This window comes from Gavialis gangeticus, unplaced genomic scaffold (genome assembly GCF_001723915.1).
Source record: "Gavialis gangeticus isolate Ggan-Ray unplaced genomic scaffold, GavGan_comp1, whole genome shotgun sequence".
Lineage (NCBI taxonomy): Eukaryota > Metazoa > Chordata > Crocodylia > Gavialidae > Gavialis > Gavialis gangeticus.
This window is the reverse complement of record NW_017729019.1, coordinates 6,031,982-6,056,576: the sequence shown is the minus strand read 5'-3', so window position 1 is coordinate 6,056,576 and position 24,595 is coordinate 6,031,982. Positions and strand designations below refer to the sequence as shown.

The 24,595-nt window shown below is 46.7% G+C and overlaps 2 protein-coding genes across 3 annotated transcripts in view; one reads left to right on the top strand and one right to left on the bottom strand.

The window, feature by feature from the left end:
- The first annotated feature begins 210 nt into the window (after window positions 1–210).
- LOC109295201 lies at window positions 211–12,936 on the top strand. 2 transcript variants are annotated; one of them, XM_019513899.1, is made up of 6 exons: window positions 211–770; window positions 5,440–6,173; window positions 7,364–7,498; window positions 9,441–9,502; window positions 10,145–10,408; window positions 12,686–12,936. In XM_019513899.1, exons 1-6 carry the CDS (start codon window positions 724–726, stop codon window positions 12,728–12,730), a joined length of 1,287 nt encoding a protein of 428 aa, XP_019369444.1. In that variant the 5' UTR covers window positions 211–723; the 3' UTR covers window positions 12,731–12,936. The 2 variants fall into 2 exon arrangements, with proteins under 2 accessions (XP_019369444.1, XP_019369445.1); XM_019513900.1 differs by lacking the exon at window positions 211–770 and adding an exon at window positions 2,269–2,569.
- Window positions 12,937–20,818: 7,882 nt separating this feature from the next.
- LOC109295083 (patatin-like phospholipase domain-containing protein 1) overlaps window positions 20,819–24,595 on the bottom strand; it is a 34,262-nt gene continuing 30,485 nt past the window's right edge. Inside the window, exons 2-5 of the mRNA XM_019513736.1 lie at window positions 23,859–24,091; window positions 22,874–22,939; window positions 21,400–21,767; window positions 20,819–21,056 (exon numbers count right to left, since the gene is read on the bottom strand). Of these exons, the coding sequence (XP_019369281.1) occupies window positions 21,477–21,767; window positions 22,874–22,939; window positions 23,859–24,091 (590 nt within the window). The 3' untranslated portion in view covers window positions 20,819–21,056; window positions 21,400–21,476. The remainder of the gene's footprint in view (window positions 21,057–21,399; window positions 21,768–22,873; window positions 22,940–23,858; window positions 24,092–24,595) is intronic.

Here is a 24,595-nt window from a genome sequence, read left to right as displayed (position 1 = left end):
AGGGGAGGCCTGGGCATGGGCTATTGGAAGGGGCAAGGCCTGGGGGTTTGGGGTGTGCTCAAGGTGACTGATGTCTCTGCCTTCCGCCCCCAGTGCTGACACTGCGGCAGAGGGGAGGAGGAGAAGGGGGAAAGCAGCACGGAGGTGAGTGCCCCCCTGAACCTTGATGGGTCCCAGGTCTGAAGGACTGTCCCCCCATTCCACATGATGATCGGGTGCCTCCTGCCTCCAGGCTGGTCAGGATAACCTGTCCTGCCTCTCTTCTAGGGCCCCAGTGTCCTGTATGGACCGGCTATCTCCTGGGGTGGACCCCATTTTCCAGCTCTGGGCCTAAGGATCCTGCTGCCAGGGGTTCACTTTGGGGCTTGGGGTGCCGAGCTTCTGGCCCAGGTGTGAGGCCGGCTGGGGACAGAAAGCCCCACTCAGGCACGTGTGAGAGCCATGTCCTGGTTGCTGCTGGGGAGACTCTCTCCTTTACCCCGTGGCTGTTCCCTGGGGGTGAGTGGAGGGCCAAGATTAACCCTGCCCCACTCGCACTAGTTTCTTCTCGCCTGGCCTAGAACCAACCCTGAGCATGCCCTGACTCTGCCCCTTCTCCCACAGGTTCAGCCTTGCCTGGATATTGCCTTGCTGCTTCGCCCTCAGGCGGTGAAGGCTGCAACTGCTCCCCTCTCTATTCACCCTTGTCCTCCCCTCTCCCCATCCTCCCCTCCCTAATTCAGGATGGGTCCATGGGATGACAGCATTGGTGCCTCTAGCTCTCTGAGAACGTAAGTGCTTTCTCATTGCTTCTAGGTTTTTGCTATTTCTTTCTTTGAGGATCAGCACCAGGGGCTCCTGTTTAACCTTCAACAGGAGTCAGGAGCAGACAAATATATATTTGTGAAATTTTTTAGGTGTGCCAGTAGCTGGATAAAATGGCTTGGTGGGCTGGAGTTGTCTCGCAGGCTGTATTTTGCTCGCCCCCGAACCAGACCATGAGCTGCTTAGGAGGGTGAACCAAAGCTGAGGCCTGCTTCCCTCTAGTTCTGCTAGCAAAGGTTTGAGGTCCTGCATACTCAAAACTCCTATGAGTCTGCAAAAACTACCACTCTGCTGGGAGATACTCCATCTCTGCTGAGTGGAGCAAGATGTCTACTGGTGCTACCTCTGCACTTTATGCTGGCTGCCACGATCCCTTTAGCAACTGGTGCCTCCCTAGGGTGCACGTCATACTCTGGTGGCACTGCTAATGAATGCAGCTGCCAGAAGACGTGGGTAGTGTTTGTATGGCACTGGAGTTGGTCATTGGAGGCAGGGGCGCGTACACTAGACGCAAGCCTTACTGGGCTTTAATTGGGACTGTTTAAACCACACAGGGCCTAGGGGTTTTTTGTTTGCAGCAGCATGAATGAGGAAAAAGCCGAAAGACAGGTGAGAGGAAGAGGTTGGGGGTTAACCTGGCCCTGGGAAGAAACTTGGAGACAGAGCAGCTGAAAGTCCCAGTGCTTCTTGGAAAGGCAGGCTTGGATTTCTGAGGAGGGAGCTTCCTTCCCAGAAAGTCCAACAGGGCTCTGTGTCATCCTAGATAGAAAAGTTGTAGGTTGTATCTAGGATGTCCACCCTACTTGGGTGGGACAGTCCTGGAATGGAAACCTCGAGTCCCAGTCTTGGGCTGCATGACTCCGGGACAGCATTTGTCCCAGATTTGCAGCATTTGCAGTGATCTACAGGAAATGGGCAGGTTCCCCCTTGCAGACTGGCAGCATTCCAGCCTGCAAGGGGTGCTGGGAGCAGGACTCAGAGGGTGCCACATGCTTGCACACATGCATGTGGTCAGGATCACAGCCAGGTGGCCTGGAGAGTAGCTTCCTGCAGGTAAGTCTATGGTAGGGAGGGGGTATGTGGGTGTGGGTTTGTGGACAGATCAAGGTCCCCATGGTGAGGGCAGGAGTGGGGCAGGGGATGGGGGTGCTGCCTAGCCAAGGTGGTGCATGGGGCCAGGGCATGTAGCGGCATGGAGCCATGGACAGCTTGTCCAGGGGGTGAAGGGCATGCGGGGGGGATGTGGAGAGGGGTGGGAGCAGGGGAAGTCAGGCCAGTGTCCTGCCTTTCCCTTTTGAAAAGATTGTCACCCTGAAACTTTTCCTCATGGAAATAACCTATCAAGGCGCATATGTAGGCAAAGAAACCTGAACGAACAAAGGGCACATGCTGTTTGATTATCTGGGTTTCAAAGTCCAGCAACTACTCTCGATTGCTGTTTATGAGACTTTCCGTTTTCCTGCGGCTGTTAAAAACAAGGAAGCTTTCTCATGTTGAAACTCACGAACGTTTGCAGGCCAGATATGGCTTTTTCCACCCACGACGTGCCTGCACAGAGGAGGAGCTAGCTGAGATAGCGGCTGGGGGTGCTATTGACTGCTCTGCTGCATGACTGGCTGCTAAAAATAGACCTACCTCACCTGGCAGCTGGGTCTGGTATAAAAGTGATCTTCCGTGATTCCTGGGACTCCTAAAATCTTTAGTGCTTTGTGGCTACGACATTCGTCTGAACTAGGCCCAGAAAAGCAGAATTACTGGTGGAAAGGTAACTAAAATGTATTTCAGTAAGTGATTATTTGTCCTCTGTGGGACAGAATCAATAGAAGCTAAATGAATATGCTTTGGGGTTGAATATGTGGTTAGAATAAACATTCCTAGGATTGCTCGATGATTTCAGAGTTGCCCATGAAGGGTATTGCTTGCATAGCTGATATGAAGAAATTTTTGCAGGCTTGGGGTGGGCTGGCCCTGATGTTGCTTAGGCTGGTCTAGCACCACCGGCTTGAGTAGGAATCATTCCAGGTTTGCACCTGTGAGGGCTGACTCATGTCTTTATTTCAGCAGTGGGTTATCTGTAAGGCAGCTGCAGTGGCTGTGATTTGAGTTTGTGTGTGGCCACACCTTTCATTTCTGCCAGAGGAAGCATTCTTCATTAATCCTCCTCGGGGTGGAATTTATTTCATAGGCAGCGAGAGCAAGCACAAAACCTGTGTAATAGTCAAGACCTGCTTGTCACTTCAAAATAGGGTTTATGTGGGATTTGAGTGGTACTGGGGCTTTGCAATGGATCTCTGTGCAGGGCTGAACTTCACCTTCTGGTGGTGTTAATGAGGAATAACTGCATTTAAAGCAATGCGGTTGGATAGCTGTACAAAAGGGGCATGTCTATGCTGTCAAAAGACCAGGCTCGGGGGTGCTATCGTGAAACATGGTGCATCCAATCTGTGCATGCTACGCTGTGCCATGTGTGTCATGATAAGCCAGGTGTTTCATGGGTGCTTAATGCAGTTGTTCTCAACCATTTAGACTGAAGGACTGCCTTGTTAGACTCCAGAAAAAACTCTTGTGCTAGAGGCGATCCAGGTATCTGTAGGGAAATGCCAGCTCTTCACTTTCACTCATTTCTTGGCTACCAAAAAATAATAAAGCAATTCTTCTGTTGCAAAGAACTGGGAAAGCCCTTAACAGGTCAGAATGGTTTAAACCCTAGGAATTCTTATTTGAAATCTCTGGGAAAAAATGGGCCTCTGGTTTATCCCAAGTCTGATTGTTTTGGGTTTTGGCCAGCATCAAAATGCAGCCAAACTAGCAATTTGTTCAAATTAGCTGTGTTCATCCTGAGAAAAAGGGTTATCTTGGATATTTCACAGGTAGTTAAAGTGGGACAATGGGCTTGATACAAGGCTTAGATAAAAATCCAACCACTGTTTTTACCTTCTGGGTTTATCTTGTTTGCATAACTAATAGTGCTAACATCCACCTGGTGGTACCCTTGAAAGCATCTCAAGGCACCCTGGTTGAAAATCACTGGCTTAATGACAGATAAACAAAGCTCTTGGGTCAGAGGTTGATATCTTGTATTAGACCAACTAAACAGCAGCAAAAAGTATTCTTTCTTTGCAAGCTTTCGGGTACAAACACCCTTCTTCAGGCTGAGGAGAACTCAAAGATTGCAAAAGTTTTCCTAGGTAGAAAAGAAACTTCATTTTGGACAGGGGAGGTAGAGGGTGGGTGTCTATTCCTCTGGGTACCTCAGAGTCCTTTTGCGACAGGGTTGCTCTGTGATGTGCAGGTTAGGCAGGCTTCTCCCCTGGCTTAATGGCACACACTCAATGTTGCATGGAGGCACCTCTATTACATGGAGCAGGTGTATGCATTCTTCCTATGCCTGAAGAAGGGTGATTGTGCCTAGAAGCTTGCAAAAAGCTTTTTTCCAGCTACTCAGTTGCTCTAATAAAAGGGATTACATCCACCCAAAGAACCTTGCCTGCCTATGTCCTTAGACCAACACAGCTGCAACCAAGAACCCAGCAGCATGGAGCAGGTGTGACATGCTTCACTGCAGTGTCTTTAAAAGTACACATGTGCCCTGGGCAGCGAGAGAAAAACCCCCACCAGGCTGTGTGTTTTTTGAGTCGCAGTATTTCATGGTCAGTTCTTCTCGTGAACATACAAAAAAAGGGCAGTAGCACATGGAGTGGATTGGCTGGTTGAATAACAATCCTGATCCCCATCCTAAAAACAAGCACTAAAAAGTAAGAGAGGGCAGACACGGGGACTGTGTGATTCGCCACGTCCCCAGCCCTCAGGAGGAGGGAGGCACTCATTCACAATGGCCCACTCTGTCCTTTCTCCTTTGGCTAAACCTACCAGTGAAGATGGTTGTGAGTTTTGTTATGCTGCTGACACCTGTCTGCCAGGAAGCAGGGAAAGAGATAGTTCACTTAAGAGAACAGCTGGGAAAATCTTTTGATCAAGTAACATTGCTGGCAGGAATTGAAAGCACTTGGCTTGTCTGGTAAATGGTTGGTACAGTGTCTGGTTTGCAAGGGCCCTCACTTTTTTCCAGGAGAGAATCTGAGGCACCACTGGGGCTGGAAAGCCACTTAGTTCACCCTTGGGACTGAATGACTCCCTGTAGGTTGATTTTACTTTAACTTTGGTGGTGTACGACTGATTAGATCTTAAAGTAACATCATTTGGGTTATATGCTTGTAAATCTACTGTGACCTGAATAGCATTCTGGCCTGTGATTCTTCCCGTGTGTCTCCTGGGACCTGCTTTTGGGATGGAAATTGGCTAGAGCTGAAAAAATCAAAAGCTGCTTGCTAAGCCCTGTGCCCTGCGGCAGTCCCCTGGGTCACTTTTCCTTTCTATCTATGACTTATCTATATCCCAGCTCTTGTGTGAAAGCTTCCTAAAAACAAGCCCCATGCATGATGAGATAAGTCTGTCTGAGTAATAATACTGAAGATGGTTGATCATTTTCCAAGGGCAGAAATAGTCTCCGAGGATCAGTGTCAGCTGGACTTTAGTGGAGCCCTGCTGATTCAGACAAGTGCAAAATCTGTTCCACAGAGTCTTTATCCATTTGTGTGGGTTGCTTAAAATATCCTTTTTGTCCCCTTTATGTAGTATCCAAGCCATGGAAGCCTGGAGGGGTCCGCTGGAAACAGAGAGAAACCCCAGGAGGAAGATCCTGTCTCTGGACAGACAGGATGCAAAGAGAGTGTTGGAACTGTATGTCAAACGCACCCTGAGCAACTGCGAGGACTCCTTCACTGCTCAGGAAAGACTGCAGGAAGGCAGTGGAGGACAAGTAAAGAAGACGGCCCAGCTCCAAAGGTCAGCGAGTGACTTCTGCAGGTACTCAAGCTTCAGAGGCATTCGGAGGAAAAGCCAGGCAGACAAAGCCAAGGCACAACAGCCAGAAGATGCTGGCAGCAAGAAGAACAAGCTGGTAGCTTGTGGGAGCACTACAGAGGATGAACAGAAGCCAAAGGGGAAAAGCTCAAAGAGTGTGCCTGAGGGGAAAAGTCAGTGTTCGGGGATCAAGACTTTTCTGAATTTCCTCTTCCGGAGAAACACAGATGAGCACAGAGAGAAATCATATAGGAAGAAAAAGGATAAAGATGCTGACAAGCAGCAGGTGCCCTTGGAAGCTGAAGAGGTTAAGAGATCCAGAACAGACTTGAGTTCATCAACGCAGTCTCGTAAGGCCAATAAAATAAGAACCAGCTTCAGGAAAGCTTTCTCCTTTAAGAAACACATCAGTGAGGAGGAAAAGGGGGAAGGGTTGGAAGCAGGAGCTAAAGCAAAGAAGTCCAACCTTCTTTCACTGGAGAACAGTCAGAAGCTATCCGTGCCAGGTAAGCACATATAATATTTGTGTGATGAGGTACTCATGTGTTCCCTGGGGAGGAATGATGTGGCTAGAGGCAGAATTTACAATGGGGTTATAGAGGCCTGAAGCCTTGTCCACACTAGAAAGGATTTGCTGGGAAAGCCGGTGTAGTGGTATAGCTTTTTTTGGCAACCCCCACATTAGAGCCATAATTTAGGGCTTTCAAGGGTCTGTGCCTACATTACAGAGCCTGTCCCAACATCCTATGCCAGCCTAGCTATATCAGCTGGTGAATGCCAGCCTAGTGAAAAGGGAGCCAGCAGGAAAGCATTTTTCTAGGTGTGTATCTGCCCCACATCGCTGAAGGACATAAGCTAAATTGACAAAGGTATCCCATAGCCGGGGTATGGCTGACCTAGCTATGTTGGCTAGAAGGTGTGACTTTTTCATGCTTCTAGCTGACTTAGCCACATCAGAAGTATTGGTGTAGTCTTTTTTTTAACATACTATATACCAGTTTCCTGAATGGATATTCTGTCTTTGCTAAAGGACTCGTTCCATAGGGTGATCTGCATCTACACAAAGGCTTTGTGCCAGCATAGAAGTGTCACAAAGAATCACACCCTGACCAACATTCTCATTTTAGTAAAAGTTGGGATAAGATTTGGCTTCACCCCCATTCACTTTCAAAGGTCTGTGCCTCATCTAGATGAAGTTACTTTTGTGGGAATAGTTTAACTGGTCTAGAACTGGAAATAAGCAATGCTGGTTTCAGGCTCTTTTCTAACCTGTATCATTGCAACCAGCTATTTCCTGGTATAGCACTGAAAACCACGCCCCCAGCCTACAGAGTTTTACCTGTAAAACTTCTCCAATAGATTAGCTATTAGTTTCAGGCACGTAAGTTAACTGTTTTTCTCCTGGTTGTGACTTGTTCTACTTAAAGACTAGCAAGATGGTTTTGTGAAGGATTTGGTAAAGTTTCAGTACAATTTGGGAAGGCTCCATGGACGTATATCTGTCTAGGGCTGTTTCTCTAGCAGTAACCACAGTTTGAGAAGCACAGTGTAATGTTTGTTATTACCTCATACTAATTCAGGGTGGGTATAAGCACAGTGCAAACACTGGCTGGAAATCTGGCATTAAGGAGCATGTGAAGTTTCCTTTTTAATCAACTGGATCACACAGATTATGAACCTATCTTCCTTTTTTCAGACACAGAACAACATGATCAGTACTGTGCACAGGTTTCTGAGGAGATAGAAATGATCATCCAGAGCAATGAATCCAAGGGGAAGAAAGGACACAGTTACCACGAGCCACCAAAACCTGTTAGCGCTAATGAAGCCGGTGAGTATCATCCGATTTGGCAATACTTACATTAACAGGTCACTCTTGATCCACGCATGGAGAACTCAGTGGTTGAGATTATCCATGTGGAGAAAGCACACAGCCTGTGTACCACATAGTCCCTGCCATGGCCTATTTTAAGGATTTAAATGAAATTAAAGGCATGGACAAATGACACACAGTAGTACAATTAATGCAGAGGTGGGCAAAATGTGGCCCATGGGCCGGATGTGGCCCACCAGGCCATTCTATCCAGCCTGCGGGGCCCCTAAAAAAAAATTAGAAAATGAATATTTATCTGTCCCTGGCTGCCTGTCATGTGGCCCTTGATGGCTTGCCAAAACTCATTAAGTGGCCCTCTGCCCAAAATAATTGCTTTCCTCTGATTTAATGTCACAATTGTGTTTAAAAAAAAAAAGTAGCAGACAGATAATGCATACCTCTAAACTGGGAAAACTTTGTTTGGCCTGCTGTAGAATTGTCCCTCGGAATCGAGGATAAGAACCTACTAGTACAATTTACACCGCTTTGGATTATGCCTGTCTGTGTTGCATTGGCGTAGCAATTTCCTAAAGGCAAGCTAAACACCACCTCTTTCCCTGACCCTCTGTGGCAAGGTGTTTTAATAGTTGTTATTACTGTGTAAGCTACACTGGGATAACTACCCCTCTCTGTCCCAGATCCTAGAGCATATGTCAGTATAGAAACCCAATGTGAATTATACCGGGATATGGGATCATTTGTTCATGCCATAGGTATAACATGGGTAGATTGTCAACATTAGGGAATGACTCTGGGACCTGTAGATGTAAAAGCAGGAGCTTCTATTGCTAGAGCTCTGCTGGCAGAGGCTGCAGAAAGGTTCAACCTCAGTACATGGCCAAATCATCACCAAAGGGCACAGAATGCCACAGTGAATTGGTTTGGGCTTTATTAATGTTACATGCTCTTGGGAGGTTCATATTTCAATAGCTAGTGCATGCTAAAGACAGTGCTAAAGACATCCTCACTGCTGCTGTTACTGATTCACAGATTCACAGAAGTTTAGGGCTGGAAGGGGCCTTGTGAGGCTTGTCCACACTGGTGGCTCATATTCATTTTATGGTCAGTTATGACCCCTAGGTCCCTTTTGGACGTGGTGCCAGCTAGCGTAGCACCAGATTCCAGCTATTTTGCTGGCATGGGTGGGTAGGATAGCCAATCTTTGTATTGGTTGGTAGAGGTACTCATTGGGTGCATCTACACAAGACACTACTGCACAGTCGTTACTGTGCTTTTATTTAGTACTTACATTAGCAAGTACTAAATAACACTGGCGAATGTCTTTTAGGTGATTCTACTGCACGATAGCCTGATAATACTACACAGAAGCACATTGGCACTGTCCGTGCTATGGTGTGCTACAGTGAAGTATTTTTCGGCTGCTGCACAGTCAGTGTCTTGTCTAGATGCGCCCACTGTGTGGCTTTTTGTCCGAGGTAGTGCTTACAACACCTGTAGGTATCTGTGAGCATGCTACTGCTTCTGAGCTGACAGACCTGGTACTTTGTGGGGAATATCTCAAAGACATTACAAGCAGAGAAGGACACAAAGCCTCACTGTTTTAGCACTAGTTTCCCATGCCATGGGACAGCAGTGATAAAGTTACCCATCCTAATCTGAGCACTGAGCTTGTGGCACTGAGCCTGCAGTGCGGTGATTTAAGAGCTATGCTGGGAAGTGAGAAATGTCCTGGTTCAGCCTTCCTGGGAGGGCTAGAAGGCAAGGCCTCCAGCTTCTCAAGTAAGCACCCTAGCCACTTGGCTGTGGGACATCAGAGAGACACCCCTTTTTTTCTGATACATGTGGAACTTGAAGCTTCAAATTGCTAAGGCAGAAAGGCTTGGATTTGAAGAAGAGGCTGCTAGAAATTCTGGAAGTAATTCCATTTATCTTTTTGCAGAGGAAGCCATAAGAAGAATTGTTTCCTTCCTTGAGAGTGCTGGAGATGACTGGGATAAGAAGGTGAGGATGTGGCTTTCTTCCAGTGGTTGGCTGGTAGCATATAGATTGTTTTAACCAAACTCTGAAGGTGGCCGCACCGGTTGACATAGTGCACAGGTGCCACAAAAACTGAGACTTGCGTTAAGGTCTCTGCTCTCACTCCTTTCCTGCTCTCTGAACCTGTGGCCCATCAATCTTTTTCCCAGATCTGAGTGACCTACTGCACATGACGATGAAGGCTCAGGTCACTGAAAGTCTTAGGTTTTTAAGCCATGTTACATCAGTATCTTTCAAAGTTCTCAAAGCTTTTTCTTGTGTGGAAGGCAAATCCACAAGCCAATGAAGCTAGTGAAAAGATGACTGTTGATTTCAGTGGGTTTCAGATAAGAACTTGGATGACATGGTAGAGTCAAAATGTTTGTTAAGTCCAAAGGAAATCTAGCAGAATTTACTTTTGTGCAGTACTCTGGACTTAACAGCTTGTAAGTGGTTCATTTGCCTTGGGTTGACAGAGGTGAATTCCAGGCAGAGAGATAAGGGAGATTTTGTCTTGGAAATGGACAGAGATGGATAGAGAGTTTTCTTGCGTGAGTGCATTGCTGAGGTTGATGGTTATGTACAGAGTGGCTGAATATGTGTCTTACTGTTTTACTTCTTACACAGATAAGAGAAGATGTCGGACTCAGTACATTCTTCAGAAACATCTCCTATAGCTCCTTCAAGCACTTAGCTGATGTCTACGTCAACAATGAAGTGACAGCCAGTGTGCCTGATAGACATCCTGAAGAAGTTCAGTTTGCATTTGCTGTGCACCTGACTGCCAAGGTAGCAGGCATCTGTAACCATACAGTGAACAGGATCATGGGCTTTGGAAACCAGTACCTTCAGGACTCTTTTGCACAGTTTTCCTACAACAGGAATCTCAAGGTAAGGGAGGAGAAACAAGTCTGTGGTGACAGCACATCTAGACAGATACCTCAGGTCATGTAAACTGGAGGAGTTTCCATATACACCAATTGATGCTGGCTGAGCATCTAGTTACACCAGGGTGTATGCTACTGTCACACCTATTGCTCCAGCTGAGATCAGGGACCTACTGTATGAAGTGATGGGGGTTTAACAGCCCTTGCAGCAGCAGAATGCTGACCATCATTGTCCCCTTGCTTTACCTGTGGCAGGTTAGTGTGCTATGCCTAGTAGTTGTGTGACCAGGTTGATTGTATAGTTTTAGAAATAGGTTAGACAAGGATTTGTAAGGGATGGTTTGGATAGGGATGACCCTGCCTCAGGCTGGGGCTGGACTAGATGGCCATCAGAGGTCCTTTCCAGCCCTGCCTTTTTACAATTCTGTGCAGGCACATAGTAAAACATAGACTTTTCCTAGAGATTGGAACTGAATTATGATTTCCTGATTCTTCTTGTAGTTTCTGAAGCCTAAGGCTATCATTTCCTTCCCTCTCTTTCTCTTATTTCGTACCCCCATCCCATAAAAGCTCTGACACACTGGTATCATTCAGTCCAATCAGTGGCCGATATCTATAGCTCTTAATATTTTTTCTGCATAAAAATATTTGTGTTTTTTTCCTTCAAGCCTTTTGAGCCAAAATGTTGAGGTTTATCAGAAAATGAAAAAGCTGTCAGTTTTCAGCACCACAAAGATTTTTGGTTTTTATGTTAAAACCTGAATATTTTTTATCCATATGGGTTTTTTCTCCATAAAAAATTCATTCTTGACAAACCTTTTTATTTTCTAAACAGTCTTTATGTATTAAGCATTCATGGCTGTGTAGTATTAGGCCTATAAAAGGCATCACAGCTGGACAAACTAGCCATTAAAGATGACTGTGAAGGAGATACACACAGATTAATTTCTCATAAACCACTTGATTCATATGGATATTATCCTTCTGATTATTGACACACTGAGTCATGAGCTTTTGGGTTTTATTTACACAGCAAAATGCATTGGCAAGGGGGTATCTGGTTTGTGTGTGTATGACTCTTGTGTCTCTGCTTTGTAAACAGCAGCAATATGAAGAGATCACGCGGGCACTGTTATGTCCCAGCTAACTGCATTTATAATTATATATAAGCATGTGAGGCCCTGCAACACACACTGCAACTTTGGTTTTCTGGCAACTTGTAAATATAGAACTTTGTGGGTACTACAAGAGAAGCTGCAAACTATTTAGAGGAATACTAGTCTATTTTTATGCACTACTATGCTGAATGTAATGTCAGTTATATAGCAAAAATAGCCTGAATGTGGGACATTTTTACTTCTTGGCTTTGGCAAACTGGGCTGAGATGGGAGGCTGGAAGTTTAAAGCAGCAAAAAAACTAAGCCCATCACTGGGCCACTGTGGCTTTAATAGAGTAAAACCTGCTCCTGGCTGCTGGCAGGAGGTGGAAAGCAGAAGCAGTGCGTTGCACTGTGCGGGGCACAGGATTCTGGGAGCAGATGTATAGGGTGTGATTTCTGTTTTTTAGTGGTTGCCATCAGCTAGCACCTAAAGAGTTTTAAGGAGTAAAGAGTAGAGGCAGGGCTAGTGAATCATCATGTCCTCCTGAGAAGCCAGGGGAAGCCATTTGGAGCAGTGAGGTTACAGAAACAGCTATGAAACATTTCAGCAGCAGGTGTGTGGTGGGTTCTCTCTATATCTGGCCCCTGTAGATCTTCTCAGGGCAGAGCTTGGTTTCCGTAGTAGTGTGATGAGGGAAAATGATGGTCTTGATCTGTCAGGCTGGATTAGGTCATCTAATGTAGCGTCCTGTTTCTGAACTGCTGCAGAAAGCAGAAACCCTCCTGGATGTAGTGATGGGATAATCTTGACTCTGGGACAGGGGCAGGCAGTTATTTTGGGCAGAAGGCCAGCTACTGAGTTTTGGCAAGCCACCAAGGGCTGCATGACAGGCAGCCAGGGGCAGAAAAATATTAATTTTCTAAATTTTTTAGGGGCCCCGCGGGCTGGATAGAATGGTTTGGTGGGCCACATACGGCCTGCGGGCTGCATTTTGCCCACCCCTGCTCTAGGATAGATTTCCTTGTAACCCCCAGGACTTATAAATTAGCTTGGGCCAGTAGGGTTTCCAGCAATTCTGATACCTGCTTCAGAATACACCAGGGCATGTGCTTATCCATGATGTGGTACACACTCAGATATGGATGGGATCCTCACTGGTGTTTTACTTCTGTCTCAACAGGACAGGGAACTGTTCAGAGTCAACAGCTGTGAAGGTCCAGACTGAGCGTTATTACCTGTGAGGGCACTTTCTGAACCACTGCTGATGCCTGTGGTATCTTCAAACTCAGCACTGCCTCTGTGAAGGACACAAATATGCTGCTGGTGTGTGTGCATGTGTGTGTGTGGTGGGGAGGGAGGGAATATCTGGAACAGTTGTACTTCTGTTTTTTGTATAATTTTGTGAATAATGGATTAAAAAGCTTTGGACAAAATGTATAACATGTGTGTAGCTATGTAATATCTATAGGATAAATAGCTAGTGTATAATATATTCAATGTATGTGCAGTGTCTAATACAAATATTACCTAATTCTGTTCTATATTAACCACATCTCTATGTATTATATAGCTCAGTTTTAGGACCCAGTTTAACCCAGGGGTATTACCGGTATTTATTTTACTTGCTGTATGGTCCAAAAGCCCTAGTTTTGAAAAGATCTTAAGCACATATTTAACTTTAAGCACAGGTCCTTAAGTTCTCTCCTCGATTAGGAAGTTTAATTGAATTGGCCTCCAGTCCCACTGGTATATCTTCTGTTTATCATAATTAATGACAAACTTTTGGAAAAGGCCATAAACCTCATATCCCGGGGCCATTCTCTGACAATTAGCAGTCAAGATGATTATGTGAGGGATGTGTATTCCCACATTTGCTGCTGTGAGTTTCCAACACCTTCTGAGTGACTCAGAGAGCATCCATTCAGGCATATTCTCACTGTCAGCAATGGAAAGGGGCAAAGGAAGGGGATGTAAATTAAATTACAGGTCAAATGAATTGTGCTTTAATACAGCTACTGTATCGTCTGCAATATCTTCTGTATTACATGCAAAGCAGGCTTATCAGGCAGGCAAGCAGATGAATGCTAGTACCTGTGGTGCTATTCTGTGTTTATAGCTTCCTTCCTTCTCAGCAGAAGGATGTTTATTGGAAAGAGATGGTTGACCTGATGGCAGCACCTGATGCCTAACACTGACCTCTTATTCTCCCGTTCCAAAGAATTTAACTCCTTAAGTCCCATCAGGACAAACTGAATCATGCATGCTTTTCATAAAAATAATAAAGAAATTCCCCACGCAAGCCCACATTCATCCCTAGTATAAACTCCATGGAAAGAAACCGCGATTGATTAAAGATTACTGGAGATACAGATACCTTTCCTTTAATTCTTGTGATTCTCATTCAGGAAAATAGAGTCCACATATGACTTCATCTATATATAAAAATGTTGACAGTTGTGAGTGTCAAAAAAAGAGAAAAATCACACTTGTGTATCAACAGAAACCTCAGTGTAAGTGCAGTTACAAGAGCAAAAAGGGTTCACTGGTATATCTTATACTGTTTAAAACTATCATATTGTTCTATTTATAAATAGGCCATTTATTCCTTCTTAAAGAACCATAAAGATGACAGTTGACTTGTATGCAGGATCAACCTATAATAAGAACAGTAGGTTATATGAAAACAAATATTTCGCTGGTATAAACTCTCTCTCCACTAGGGGGGTATATAGCTTAATAGGTACAGCAATACTGGCAAAGCTTTTCAGATGCAAACAAGTCACACACATGTGCATGTTTGTGCCTTCAAATTCTCTTTATGCACAGATAATACTACAGTAGGTTCGAAGTAGCCAGGGAATGTGATAGGGAGGTAGGAGTTACATGCTGCACATGATACTGGGCTGATATAGGGAATATTTCATCATGCAAATTATAGAGGAAAGGGGATTTCAGGCTGGGGAGTGGGAAAAGGGATCAATTAAGTTGTAGTCTGCTTCCCCGTTTGCTCCGGGTGTAGGGTAACTCTGCACTTACACAGGGATGGTGGCAGGGACACCATTGCTCCCCTGGTCCTCACTCAAAGTGCCCACTGATGGGGATAGGAGGATTTCCTTAATTAGGATGATGGGCCAGATTCTGACATCTTTGCCCTCTTCCTTGATACCTTATTTCATGAGTAGTTCCAGTAGCCTTTTTCCTAGATAAGGTCTGACTAGGGAAGGTAGGATTTTCTCTCTGCCTAACACAGTATGACTATGAGCCGGCAGTGCGATGCTGTAGCCAGTAGGGTAAATAATAGTCTGACGTGCATCAGTCGATGCATCTCCAGCAAAACCAAGGAGGTGATTCTTCCACTCTACTCAGCACTGGTGAGACTGCAGCTGGAGTACTGCATCTAGTTCTGGGCACCACACTTTAACAAGGACATGGACAAGCTTGAGAGAGTCCAAAGAAGAGCCACCTGTATGAGCAGAGTCTTACACAGCAAGGCATACAAGGAAAGGCTGAAGGATCTGGGACTCTTCAGCCTGAAAAAAAGAAGGCTGAGAGGGGGCCTGGTAGCAGTTTACCGTTACGCTAGGGGAGTACATCAGGGGCTCGGTGCGCAGCTGTTCCCCAGGGCACCCGAGGGGAAAACTAGGAGTAATGGCTACGAACTCCGGAATATCGATTCAGACTCAACATTAGGAAAAGCTTTTTCACAGTTAGGGTGTCCAGACTGTGGAATAAGCTCCCTCCAGAGGTGGTGCAATCATCTACCCTGGAAATCTTCAAGAGGAGACTAGACAGTCAAACCTTGCTGGGGTCACCTGACCTTCAGTTATCTTTCCTGCTTGGTGCAAGGGGCTGGACCCGATGATCTTCCAAGGTCCCTTCTGGCATTACAGTCTATGGGTCTACTAACACTTATGTTTCTCATTGAGTTTGCTTAGTGCCCTAGCTTCCTGGGCTGGATCCAGACATGCAGGTGCGTGCAGTTTGTGGTGCCACAAACCTCTTTCCAGCACCACAAATTGCATGAGTTTCACTTTAATCTGGGTGCCATGCTGTTAATTTGCAGCACCAGGGCAAAATTTGCTACTGCAATTTCTTGGTAGCAAAAAAAGAAAAGAAAATCCTGATTAAAAAAGTGGTGCAAACTATGCCAAAGTGGCGTGCCCTGGGACAAACACAAACAAACACTGGGGCACAGGGTGCCTTGAGATGAGGGAGCAGGCAGTCCTGGACTAGCTGCCCCTCTGGCTCTGACTGCATGTGGCTCTGAGGCATGTGGAGATGGGGGAGCAGCCAGCCCTGCGCTAGCTGTTCCCTTGTCTCGAAGCACACCGCCCCAGTCAGCTGCTCCATGGCTGGCTGGGTTGTAGCATGCCTCAGTGTGGGGGCTCCATGTGCTTCAGTATGGGGGCTTTGCAGTGGAGCAACTAGCCCAAGGCTGCTTGTTCCCCTGTCTTGTGACACCCTGCTCCCCCAGCTAGCCGGGGAGTGGCTGGCTAGGGGTACAGGGTGCCCCAGCACTGGGACTCCACAGCATACAGAGATGGACCCCTTGGCTGCCTGCTCCCCTGTCTCCATGTGCCACTCCCTGGCTGGCTGGGGCACAGGGGTTCCTACAGACATGCAGCAAGGCTGCTCCAACATGCTGTAAATCCAGCCTGTCAGAGCAGACTCGATTAATCTCGATTAATCGAGTCTGCTAGAGCGTGGAAGTTAACGCACTCCAGCAGTCTCTGGAGCAGGGGCGAGCAATTATTTTGGGCAGAGGGCTGCTTACTGAGTTTCAGCAAGCCATCGAGGACTGCATGACAGGCATCCCAGGACAGATTAATATTCATTTTCTAAATTTTTTAGGGGCCCTGCAGGCCGGATAGAATGGCCTGGAGGGCCACATCCGGCCCCCAGGTCGTATTTTGCCCACCCCTGCTCTGGAGTCATGTGTATCAGCATCCCCATGCCGAAAAATGGTGGCGGGGCGCTTTAAACTAAAGCCTGTTCAATGAGCTTTGGTTCAAAGTGCCCCACCACCTTTTTTTGGTGTGGGGATGCTGATACACGTGACACTTGGGCACTTTTAATTAGCGCAGCTCACTAATTAAAGTGCCCCCCTGCCTCTCTGAGCATGTTTATAAATGCCCAGACTGCCTCAATGCGGGGGCTAGCCCTGCACTAAGGCACCCTGTGCCCCAACCAGCTCCCCACCTCCAGGCAGCACATGGAGCAGTGGAACAATGTATCTTGCTGCAAACTGCATGGGCAGGGGTGGGCACTGCAGCCCAAAGTAGCAGCACAAATTTGTGCTGCTGCTATTTGTGCTGTTGCAAATGCATGCTCCTGCTCATGTGGACCTGGCCTTTATGATCATTTTGGGCTTCCATGGTTATTTCTAAAGGCACAGAGCAATAATCTGAGACTCAGGAGAGTGGGGTTCATTTCTGGCTCTGGTACTAGTTTGCTGCATGACCGTGGGCAAGTCACTGCTCTATGTTTCAGTTCCTCCCTCTGGGAAATGGAAATAATGGTACAGGCTTCTTCTGTAAAGTGTTTTGAGATCTCTGGATGAAAACCTTGTCTTTGAGCTCTGCAGATGAAAGGCACATTATAAAAGCAAATATGATCGTTATTTCATTTCAGGCTATTTCAGGATCAGAAGGTTATTGTGGTAGTTTAGGTACAACCAAGTCTTGCTATGACTGATTACTAGCCCTTGGGTTTTTTTTATTTGAACAGGACTCAGAGCCTACAGGGTATTTTCCTAAGCTAGCAATCTATGTTAAATATGATGCAGGATGAGATGGTATCAAGTGAATTACTATAGGACCAGGAAGGAGGATCATGTGCTGCAAGGTGATGGGGTTATTTGCTTTGCTTTGTACACAGTGGGGTTTTGTTCTTCATGGGATGACATACTCTGCTCTGTGCAGTCAGGACTTTCCCTTCCATGCAAATGAACATTTGAATAACAAAGTGTCTCTCCCATTCCCGTCCACTGTGGTTTCTCTGCTGTCATGTACCAGATGCCTGGGTTCATAATATGTACATCAAAAGCCAGATTCTATTCTACTTAATAGGCATCAAAGGGAATTAAAGCATCTATTCAATTCCATCCTACTTGAGTTGCTGAAAAACTCTCAATAGATAAAGGTGAGGTGGTCCTCCTCCTCCTCACTGCTTTGTTGTGACTCCATCTATGGTGGCATGACAATGGGTATGAATGCCTATTTGTTTTTGCTTTGTGCCATGATAAAAATGTTTATGGTGTCACAATGGTGATGAAAAGCAATGATTGTTTCCATCATGTGTGGCTCTGACAAAAGGTAGTAATCATTTGTGCCACTTTATTGCTGATGTCTATTTGCTGGAGCTACCCACACTCTCCAACTGCCCCAGGAGCTCTCAGGGCATGGGGGGTTCAATCCTGCATACCCTGGAATTCCCATACAGGATCAGGTGCCTCAAGCCTTGGGAGCACCTGCTCAGCTTTCCCTGCTTCCAGAAATGTGCCTCAGGGATCTCTGGGGTATGTCTAGAAGCGGGGAAAGTTGGAGTTCCCTGCTTACAAAGAAGCATCCTGGAGATTGAGAAGTTGTGTCTCTGGAAGTGGGGAACACTTTGCCCATTGTCCCACAAGATCAATGGGTGGGACAACAGGTGATGTTTGTTTCACCTAATGAAGGAGATCAGCTGAGCTGGGATGTATCCCGAGATATGGTCAGCAGCAGGGCAGGTGTGCTCACCTGGATACACCTGCCCTGGTCAGCGAGACAGCAGGTGCTGCCCTCTGCCTTCCCATTCCCTGTGCTACTTGTACTGGGGAGCAACCCTCAGCTTCACTGCACCTGCATCAAAGGTGGCAAAGAGAGAAGAGCCAGGCTTTGACTTTTCATTTCCAAGGCATGGATGCAGTGCTAGAGTTGTGGCATGAACCACCAGGAGAATGCAGAGCCAGGCCTCTTTTGGGGGACCTGGGCAGTCAGCCTCCCTCTTTGGGGAGGGTGGAGCATCAGAAATGATGCAAGTCTGACACAGGCATGTGCAGGCTTTGGGTTTGTTGTAACAGATTCTTCCCCATTTGTGTAAGAAGGAAGGTGTCATCAGGGAAGATCCATTTTTGTGTGTCACCTGGCTCTTGACTGGGTCCATTGCCTTTGAAACTATACATTGGGAGAAGCCAGCAGTGTTGTCTTGTCTTTCATTCTGCAGGGTAGAAAAAAAGGAGTTAGACATGCTTAAAAGAAAAGGTCCAATTCTTGACACATCCTTCATTTCACTCCACTTTGCTCCTAAAGTCCTGAGGTGCTTTAGATAACCTACATCAGGGTCAGGGTCAGGGCTCAGCAGCCACGACCCTTGTCTGGGGCTTTAGGCCATGATGGCTAGATTCAGCAAAGCATTGCAAAGTGGATGTAGGAAGAATCCACACTTCAGCCTCATCCCTGGCCCCACACAAATACAAGGCTGAACAGGTTCCCCAAATAATTGAATATAAAAGGAGAAGGTGACACCAGGGGCCCAATGTGGAAACTCTTTGGTCCTGAAGTGTCAAATCCTATTGCCATTTGTGAATATTAGTGGCATATTCTTTTAACCAGTAAGTACCACAATCCTCCCTCGGGCTCAATTCTACTTCCCCGGCAGTGGGAACAAAGGAAGGTGCATGCGCAGACTGAAAGAGATGCTAAAAATAAAAGGCCCAGTTACCCCTACATTTTTTATTTGATTGTGCTCTGCGGCAAAAAGGAGATTGGAATAAACATTAAAATCTGAAATCTAAAATGCTGTAATGGCTGATGCACCAACGTTTTATTTTGGGACTACAATTATTTTGTGCAAGATGATGGAGAGGTAGAAAAAGTTGGTTACAACATGGCTCACGTTGGTTTCATTTAAATCGATTAAGAACAGGTTGGATATAAGCACTGATAAGCTATGTGTCAAATGAGAGAAGTGTCCATACCAAATGCAGCCTGATCTAACTAAAATGGTGTACATTCATGTTCAGGCAAGGCTGGAAATGCAGAGGGATGAAGTAAGCTGATAGAGGTCTGAGGGCTTGTGAGTGGAAAGAGCATTAACATTAGAAGTGTGTGTTCTCTAGCAGTTATGAAAAATCAGGAAAAAATTGTATCTGCTAAGCCCCAGTGAAAATTAATATCTCTATCTTGATAAGCTAGAGCAATTTAAAAATTGATTGTCCTTTTGGCTAGAAAGCAAAAGAATATTGTCTGGAAAGCAATGTTGACCCCATTGTTTCCTTTCAAGCACAAAGTGTGTAATAGGGGTCTTTGGCTTCAAGCACATACTAGATCAGGAAAATCAAGTATAAAGAGGCAATGACCCCAAGAGAATATTTCCAAGGCTGCCCTAATGAATTTGGGAGCATATTGACCCTGACCTTCACAGGGACTTGTGCTCATGTGGATCCTAATGTCACTGTTACTTCACTAGCAATAACTAGAGGAAAAAAAACAATGTTTTTTTTGTCCGCGTTTTAACACGGACAAGTGCAGGGTGCTGCACTTGGGCAGTAGGAACCAGCGGCACACTTATACAATGGGGAACTCCTTACTCGAGAGCACGGAGGCAGAAAGGGATCTTGGAGTCATTATTGACTCCAAGATGAACATGGGCCGACAATGCGAGGTCATGGTTGGCAAGGCTAACCGGACCTTGTCGTGCATCCACAGGTGCATCTCGAGTAGAGCCAAGGAGGTGATCCTCCCCCTCTATGCGACACTGGTCAGGCCACAGCTGGAGTATTGTGTCCAGTTCTGTGCGCCCCATTTCAAGAGGGATGTGGACAATATGGAGAGGGTCCAGAGGAGGGCCACCCGCATGATCCAGGGACAACAGGGCAGACTCTACAGTGAGAGACTGCGGGACCTGAACCTATTCAGCCTCCACAAGAGAAGGCTAAGGGGGGACCTGGTGACTGTCTATAGACTCACTAGGGGGGACCAGAGGGGTTTGGGGGAGACGCTGTTTCCCCTAGCGCCCGCTGGCATAACAAGGAGAAATGGGCACAAGCTGTTGGAGAGGAGGTATAGATTGAACATCCGCAAAAACTACTTCACCGTTAGGGCGGCTAGGAGCTGGAACCAACTTCCAAGGGAAGTGGTGCTGGCCCCTACCCTGGGGGTCTTTAAGAAGAGGCTGGATGCCCACCTAGCTGGACTCGTTTGAGTCCCATTTCTCTTTTTGGGGTTTTTGTTGTTCTCCCGCCCTGGCGGGGGGTCGGGCTAGAAGATCTACTAGGTCCCTTCCGACCCTTAATCTATGAATCTATCTATGAATCTATGAATGTAGATTATTCTCTACCTTGGTCCCAGCATAGGGGCAGCTGCTGCATTTTATCCTCTTTTCCATTCTCCACCCCATTCATCACTCCATGCTGTCTGGTGAGGTCCTTGTAAGCTGCATCAGTGGAAGTGAGGATCCTTGTTGATGGGTTCTGGTTTCAAGACCTCCACGAGGCTGGGACAAGCCTTTCTTACAGGACTCACTGGCTAATGGGAGTGTCACGCTCTTGGCAGGATAATCTATACTGCACTCTCCTTTTGGAAAAGAAAAGGGAAAGATTTAATTCTCACAAATACTTAGAGCTGTGTAATAACCAGTGTTAATGCAAGAGAATTTCTGGAGTTGCATGGACTACTTTGAGATGGGGAAGGGAAGGGCCATAATGGCATCTTAATGTCATGTAATAGGATCAGTGATGGTCATGGTTGAGTACTAGAGGTGAGAGTTGGCAGCAGTTCTGACTAGCGGTGTGCAACTTATGCAGTTTTGGCTCCAAGTCAGTTGTAAGATGCAGAGACTTTTATGAACTAAACTTCCTGTCCATCCTCCCTCAGGGAATATCATTTCTTCTCTGTTCCCACTCAGCACAGTACTTACTGTTTCTTTCCAAGTAGAAGCCGGCATCATGATACCCTTGTAAAAAGAACTCATGCACCGCCTACCGAGAAAAGATGTCAGCCTTGTAAACAATGCTTGTTGTACCCACACAGCAGAAGGTAAGTTTGAGGTTGCATTGACTCCTGCTGGCTACTCACCAGATGGCCGGGTGGAAAAAAAAAACGGAATACCCTGTGGAAGTTTTCTAGTTGTATCTGAAATTGCTGCTGAAAACTGTAAAAACTGAAGAAATTGCCTGGCTTATCCCTTGGGCAGATGTCATTGTCCAACGCAAGAGCCGACACTATAATCATGGTCTTTGTGTAGAACGAAGGCTCTGGGCTACTGAAGCTTCCGTCAATATAATGCTAGAAAAAAACAGACACAATATTTGCGTTAGGTAACAGCTCACAGATCTGTGTGAAGCAGTGAGTGGATCATGTTTGTGCATGGGTCCAAAGTAGGCCTGGGTCTTTATAATGCCCCCCATTCCCACACTGAGAGTCAGCTTCTAGCACTGAGGGATCTTCTGTAGGGTTGGGAATACAAGTTACCCCACTCAAGTGAGTGCCCTCACTACTTGGCCATGGATATGTGCCCCTTTCTCTAGTTTTGTCTCTCTCCCTGTCTCTCTCTGGCTCTCAGAACAAGCCAGGCCTCTGTTTGAAGCTGCTCTACAAACTTTCATTGGCAATTTTGCTCTGCTGTTTTTGCTCTGCCAAAATACCCAGCTTTTCTCAGTCATTGGCGAGCACCTCTGACAATTGCATTTTCTTCAGGTTTTGCTGGAGACCAATGCCGTTGTGCATTCCAGACAGCCACTGCCTCATCTTGCTCCCCTCTGGCCTTAGGACTCCCATCCTCGGGTAGGCCTCTCAATCTCGGGTAGCCAACTAAGCTCCAGCAAGCAGTGAGGTGCTTGTGCAGCTCTGCAAGTCTTCTTTCCTTCCCTGTTGCATCTCCCCCATGTTCCCCTCCCATCTAACTTGTTGTCCAACAGATGGGTCCAAGATACCAAGGTCTCTGAGGGAGGGACTTTCCTTCTACTTTCTCCCTAAGGGGAACCAGCTGTTTCATCTGGGCATGCAACTCAAGGGAAGGGGCTGCTTTAAGATTTTTTTCCCATCTCTACAAAACGTGGCTGTGCCCTGGTTATTCAGTTTGCCATCCAGATGTCATTCTGCCCTGGAAGGCTGTAAGGACAGATGGACACCAAGTGTGGTGGGAGTTGGATCCCCATGGGAAAGGTCTTGGAAATGGAGGGACCCGTGGTAGCAGGAGGGAGCCCCCTTGGCAGTAATTAACTAAAATCCTGACCCGTGCTCCCAGGCTCCTGCCTCTGCTGGAAATCGGATGAGGAGGAACTACGGGGAGCGTTTAAGGGTCAGACGCCTGATTTTTTTTATCTGTGTTGATCACAAAAGCCACTGGCAGCAGGTGAGAGGTTCCCCAGGTCTCAGCCAAGGATACTCACCACACCCTGGAAAGAGGGAGGGATGTACCCATTATAGACAGGAATGAAGCAGCTGCAGGTCACTGCCTGTGGGGAAAGGAGGCACAGAGAGATAATGAAGCAGGGCTCTCTTTAAACCTGGGGATGAGGAGTTCTCCCTGCGCCTGGATCATACTGTTTGGGGTATTTGGAGCAGAGGTCCGGCCATGCCAGGTTCCGTGTGCCAGGCCAATGTAAGTACCACTGGGTCCTAAATATATGGAGAGGGGTAGTGGTGCCCAGTGGCCCAGCTGCCAGGCCAGAGGGTGGCGTGGGTTAGAAATCCTGCCGGCTCCGCTACGGCATCTGAACAGAGTGTTGCAGCCCTTGTTGGACAAAGATAGATCCTGATGCAAGTTCAGCTGCCAGAGTTTCAGGAGGATGTCAGATGGAGTGAATGCAAATCCAAGCACTGCTCCCAAACCTACCTCTGATGGCAGCAGAAGTGCCAGTTAGGCCTAGAGGCACAGCCTCTGGCACCCAGGGCACTGCTCACGCCACTTAGAGAGTGGCGTGTGTGATTTATGAAAGAGTTAATTCTGCACACTGCCTCTGTTTTGCCTGTGCAAGGTCGAGCTGACAAGCCTTCGGGCTGTAATCTTCTCTGTGGGGTCTGAGCTCATTGGGGACAGCTCAGGAAATGCCCCCTCTCCTGCTCCTGAAGGTGCTGCTCCCCTTGCAACTGCTCTGTTCCCCGTGTGCTCGGCTGGGTTCTGTTAATCCATCGTAAGCCACGACCGCCGCCATCCTGCCTGATGCCAGGAGCTGACCTGGCTACTTCTCAGGCTGAAAACATTCGTATGTGCAGTATGAGCTAAACAGTGTGAACCCTATCTTTAAGAGCTACAACAGGCACAGGGTGTCTGTCTGTGGATCGGGACTGGCAAATACCATACACCTACTACCACTGAGCTCATCGACTCTGTGACCCTTAGTGTAACAACAGCACTGAGACAGCTGCTCTCACCTGAATGACCTCCTCCTTTGACCCGAAGTCTGACACCACGACGTTCTGTCTGTCTGATACACGAGTGAGGATAATGTGCAGCCTCCCTGAAGCCAGCTGGTGGGCATTTTCTGGGAGGGTTTTGTATAAGAACTTCTGTAGGTTTCGAAGTACATCGATATTTGGAGATATAGGGCCAAGAAGGACATTTCTGATCTCTTTCACAATTGCGCAGTAGTACTCAAACGCTACATCTAGGGGGAAAAAGTGACCGTGTTCAGTAGATTGTGTAATGACGTGGTGTGCAGGGCGGTCTCAAGCCGGTTAATTTTTAAATGAAATCTTCATATTTTCCCAAGCAGGAAGCAACTGTCACCACCCGAGATCCTGCTCCTGCCTTTGTTTCAAGGTCATTTGCTAGGATCCTGCTAGGATCTGCCTGCCCAGAGGAGTTTTCCATCTGTTGACCCCTCCGTAAAATCCTACGAAATACGAACTTTCATTCCTACCCAGGAGAACTTTTCCAATCTTTTCTCCAATGCCTGATGAAGGGGGCTTGTGCCCGAAAGCTTGCAAGGAAAGAATTGACCATTAAAACTTGCAATTAAAGATTTTTATTTTTGCTGTTGTTGCAAAAATCTTGTTGGTCTAATAAAAGAGATCATCTCTACAAGTCCCGATTGCCAAATGTTAGTGACGTTTTGAGGAGTTTGAGATGTGTGCCTGAAAACAGAAGGCGCTCTGCTCCCCTTGCTCAA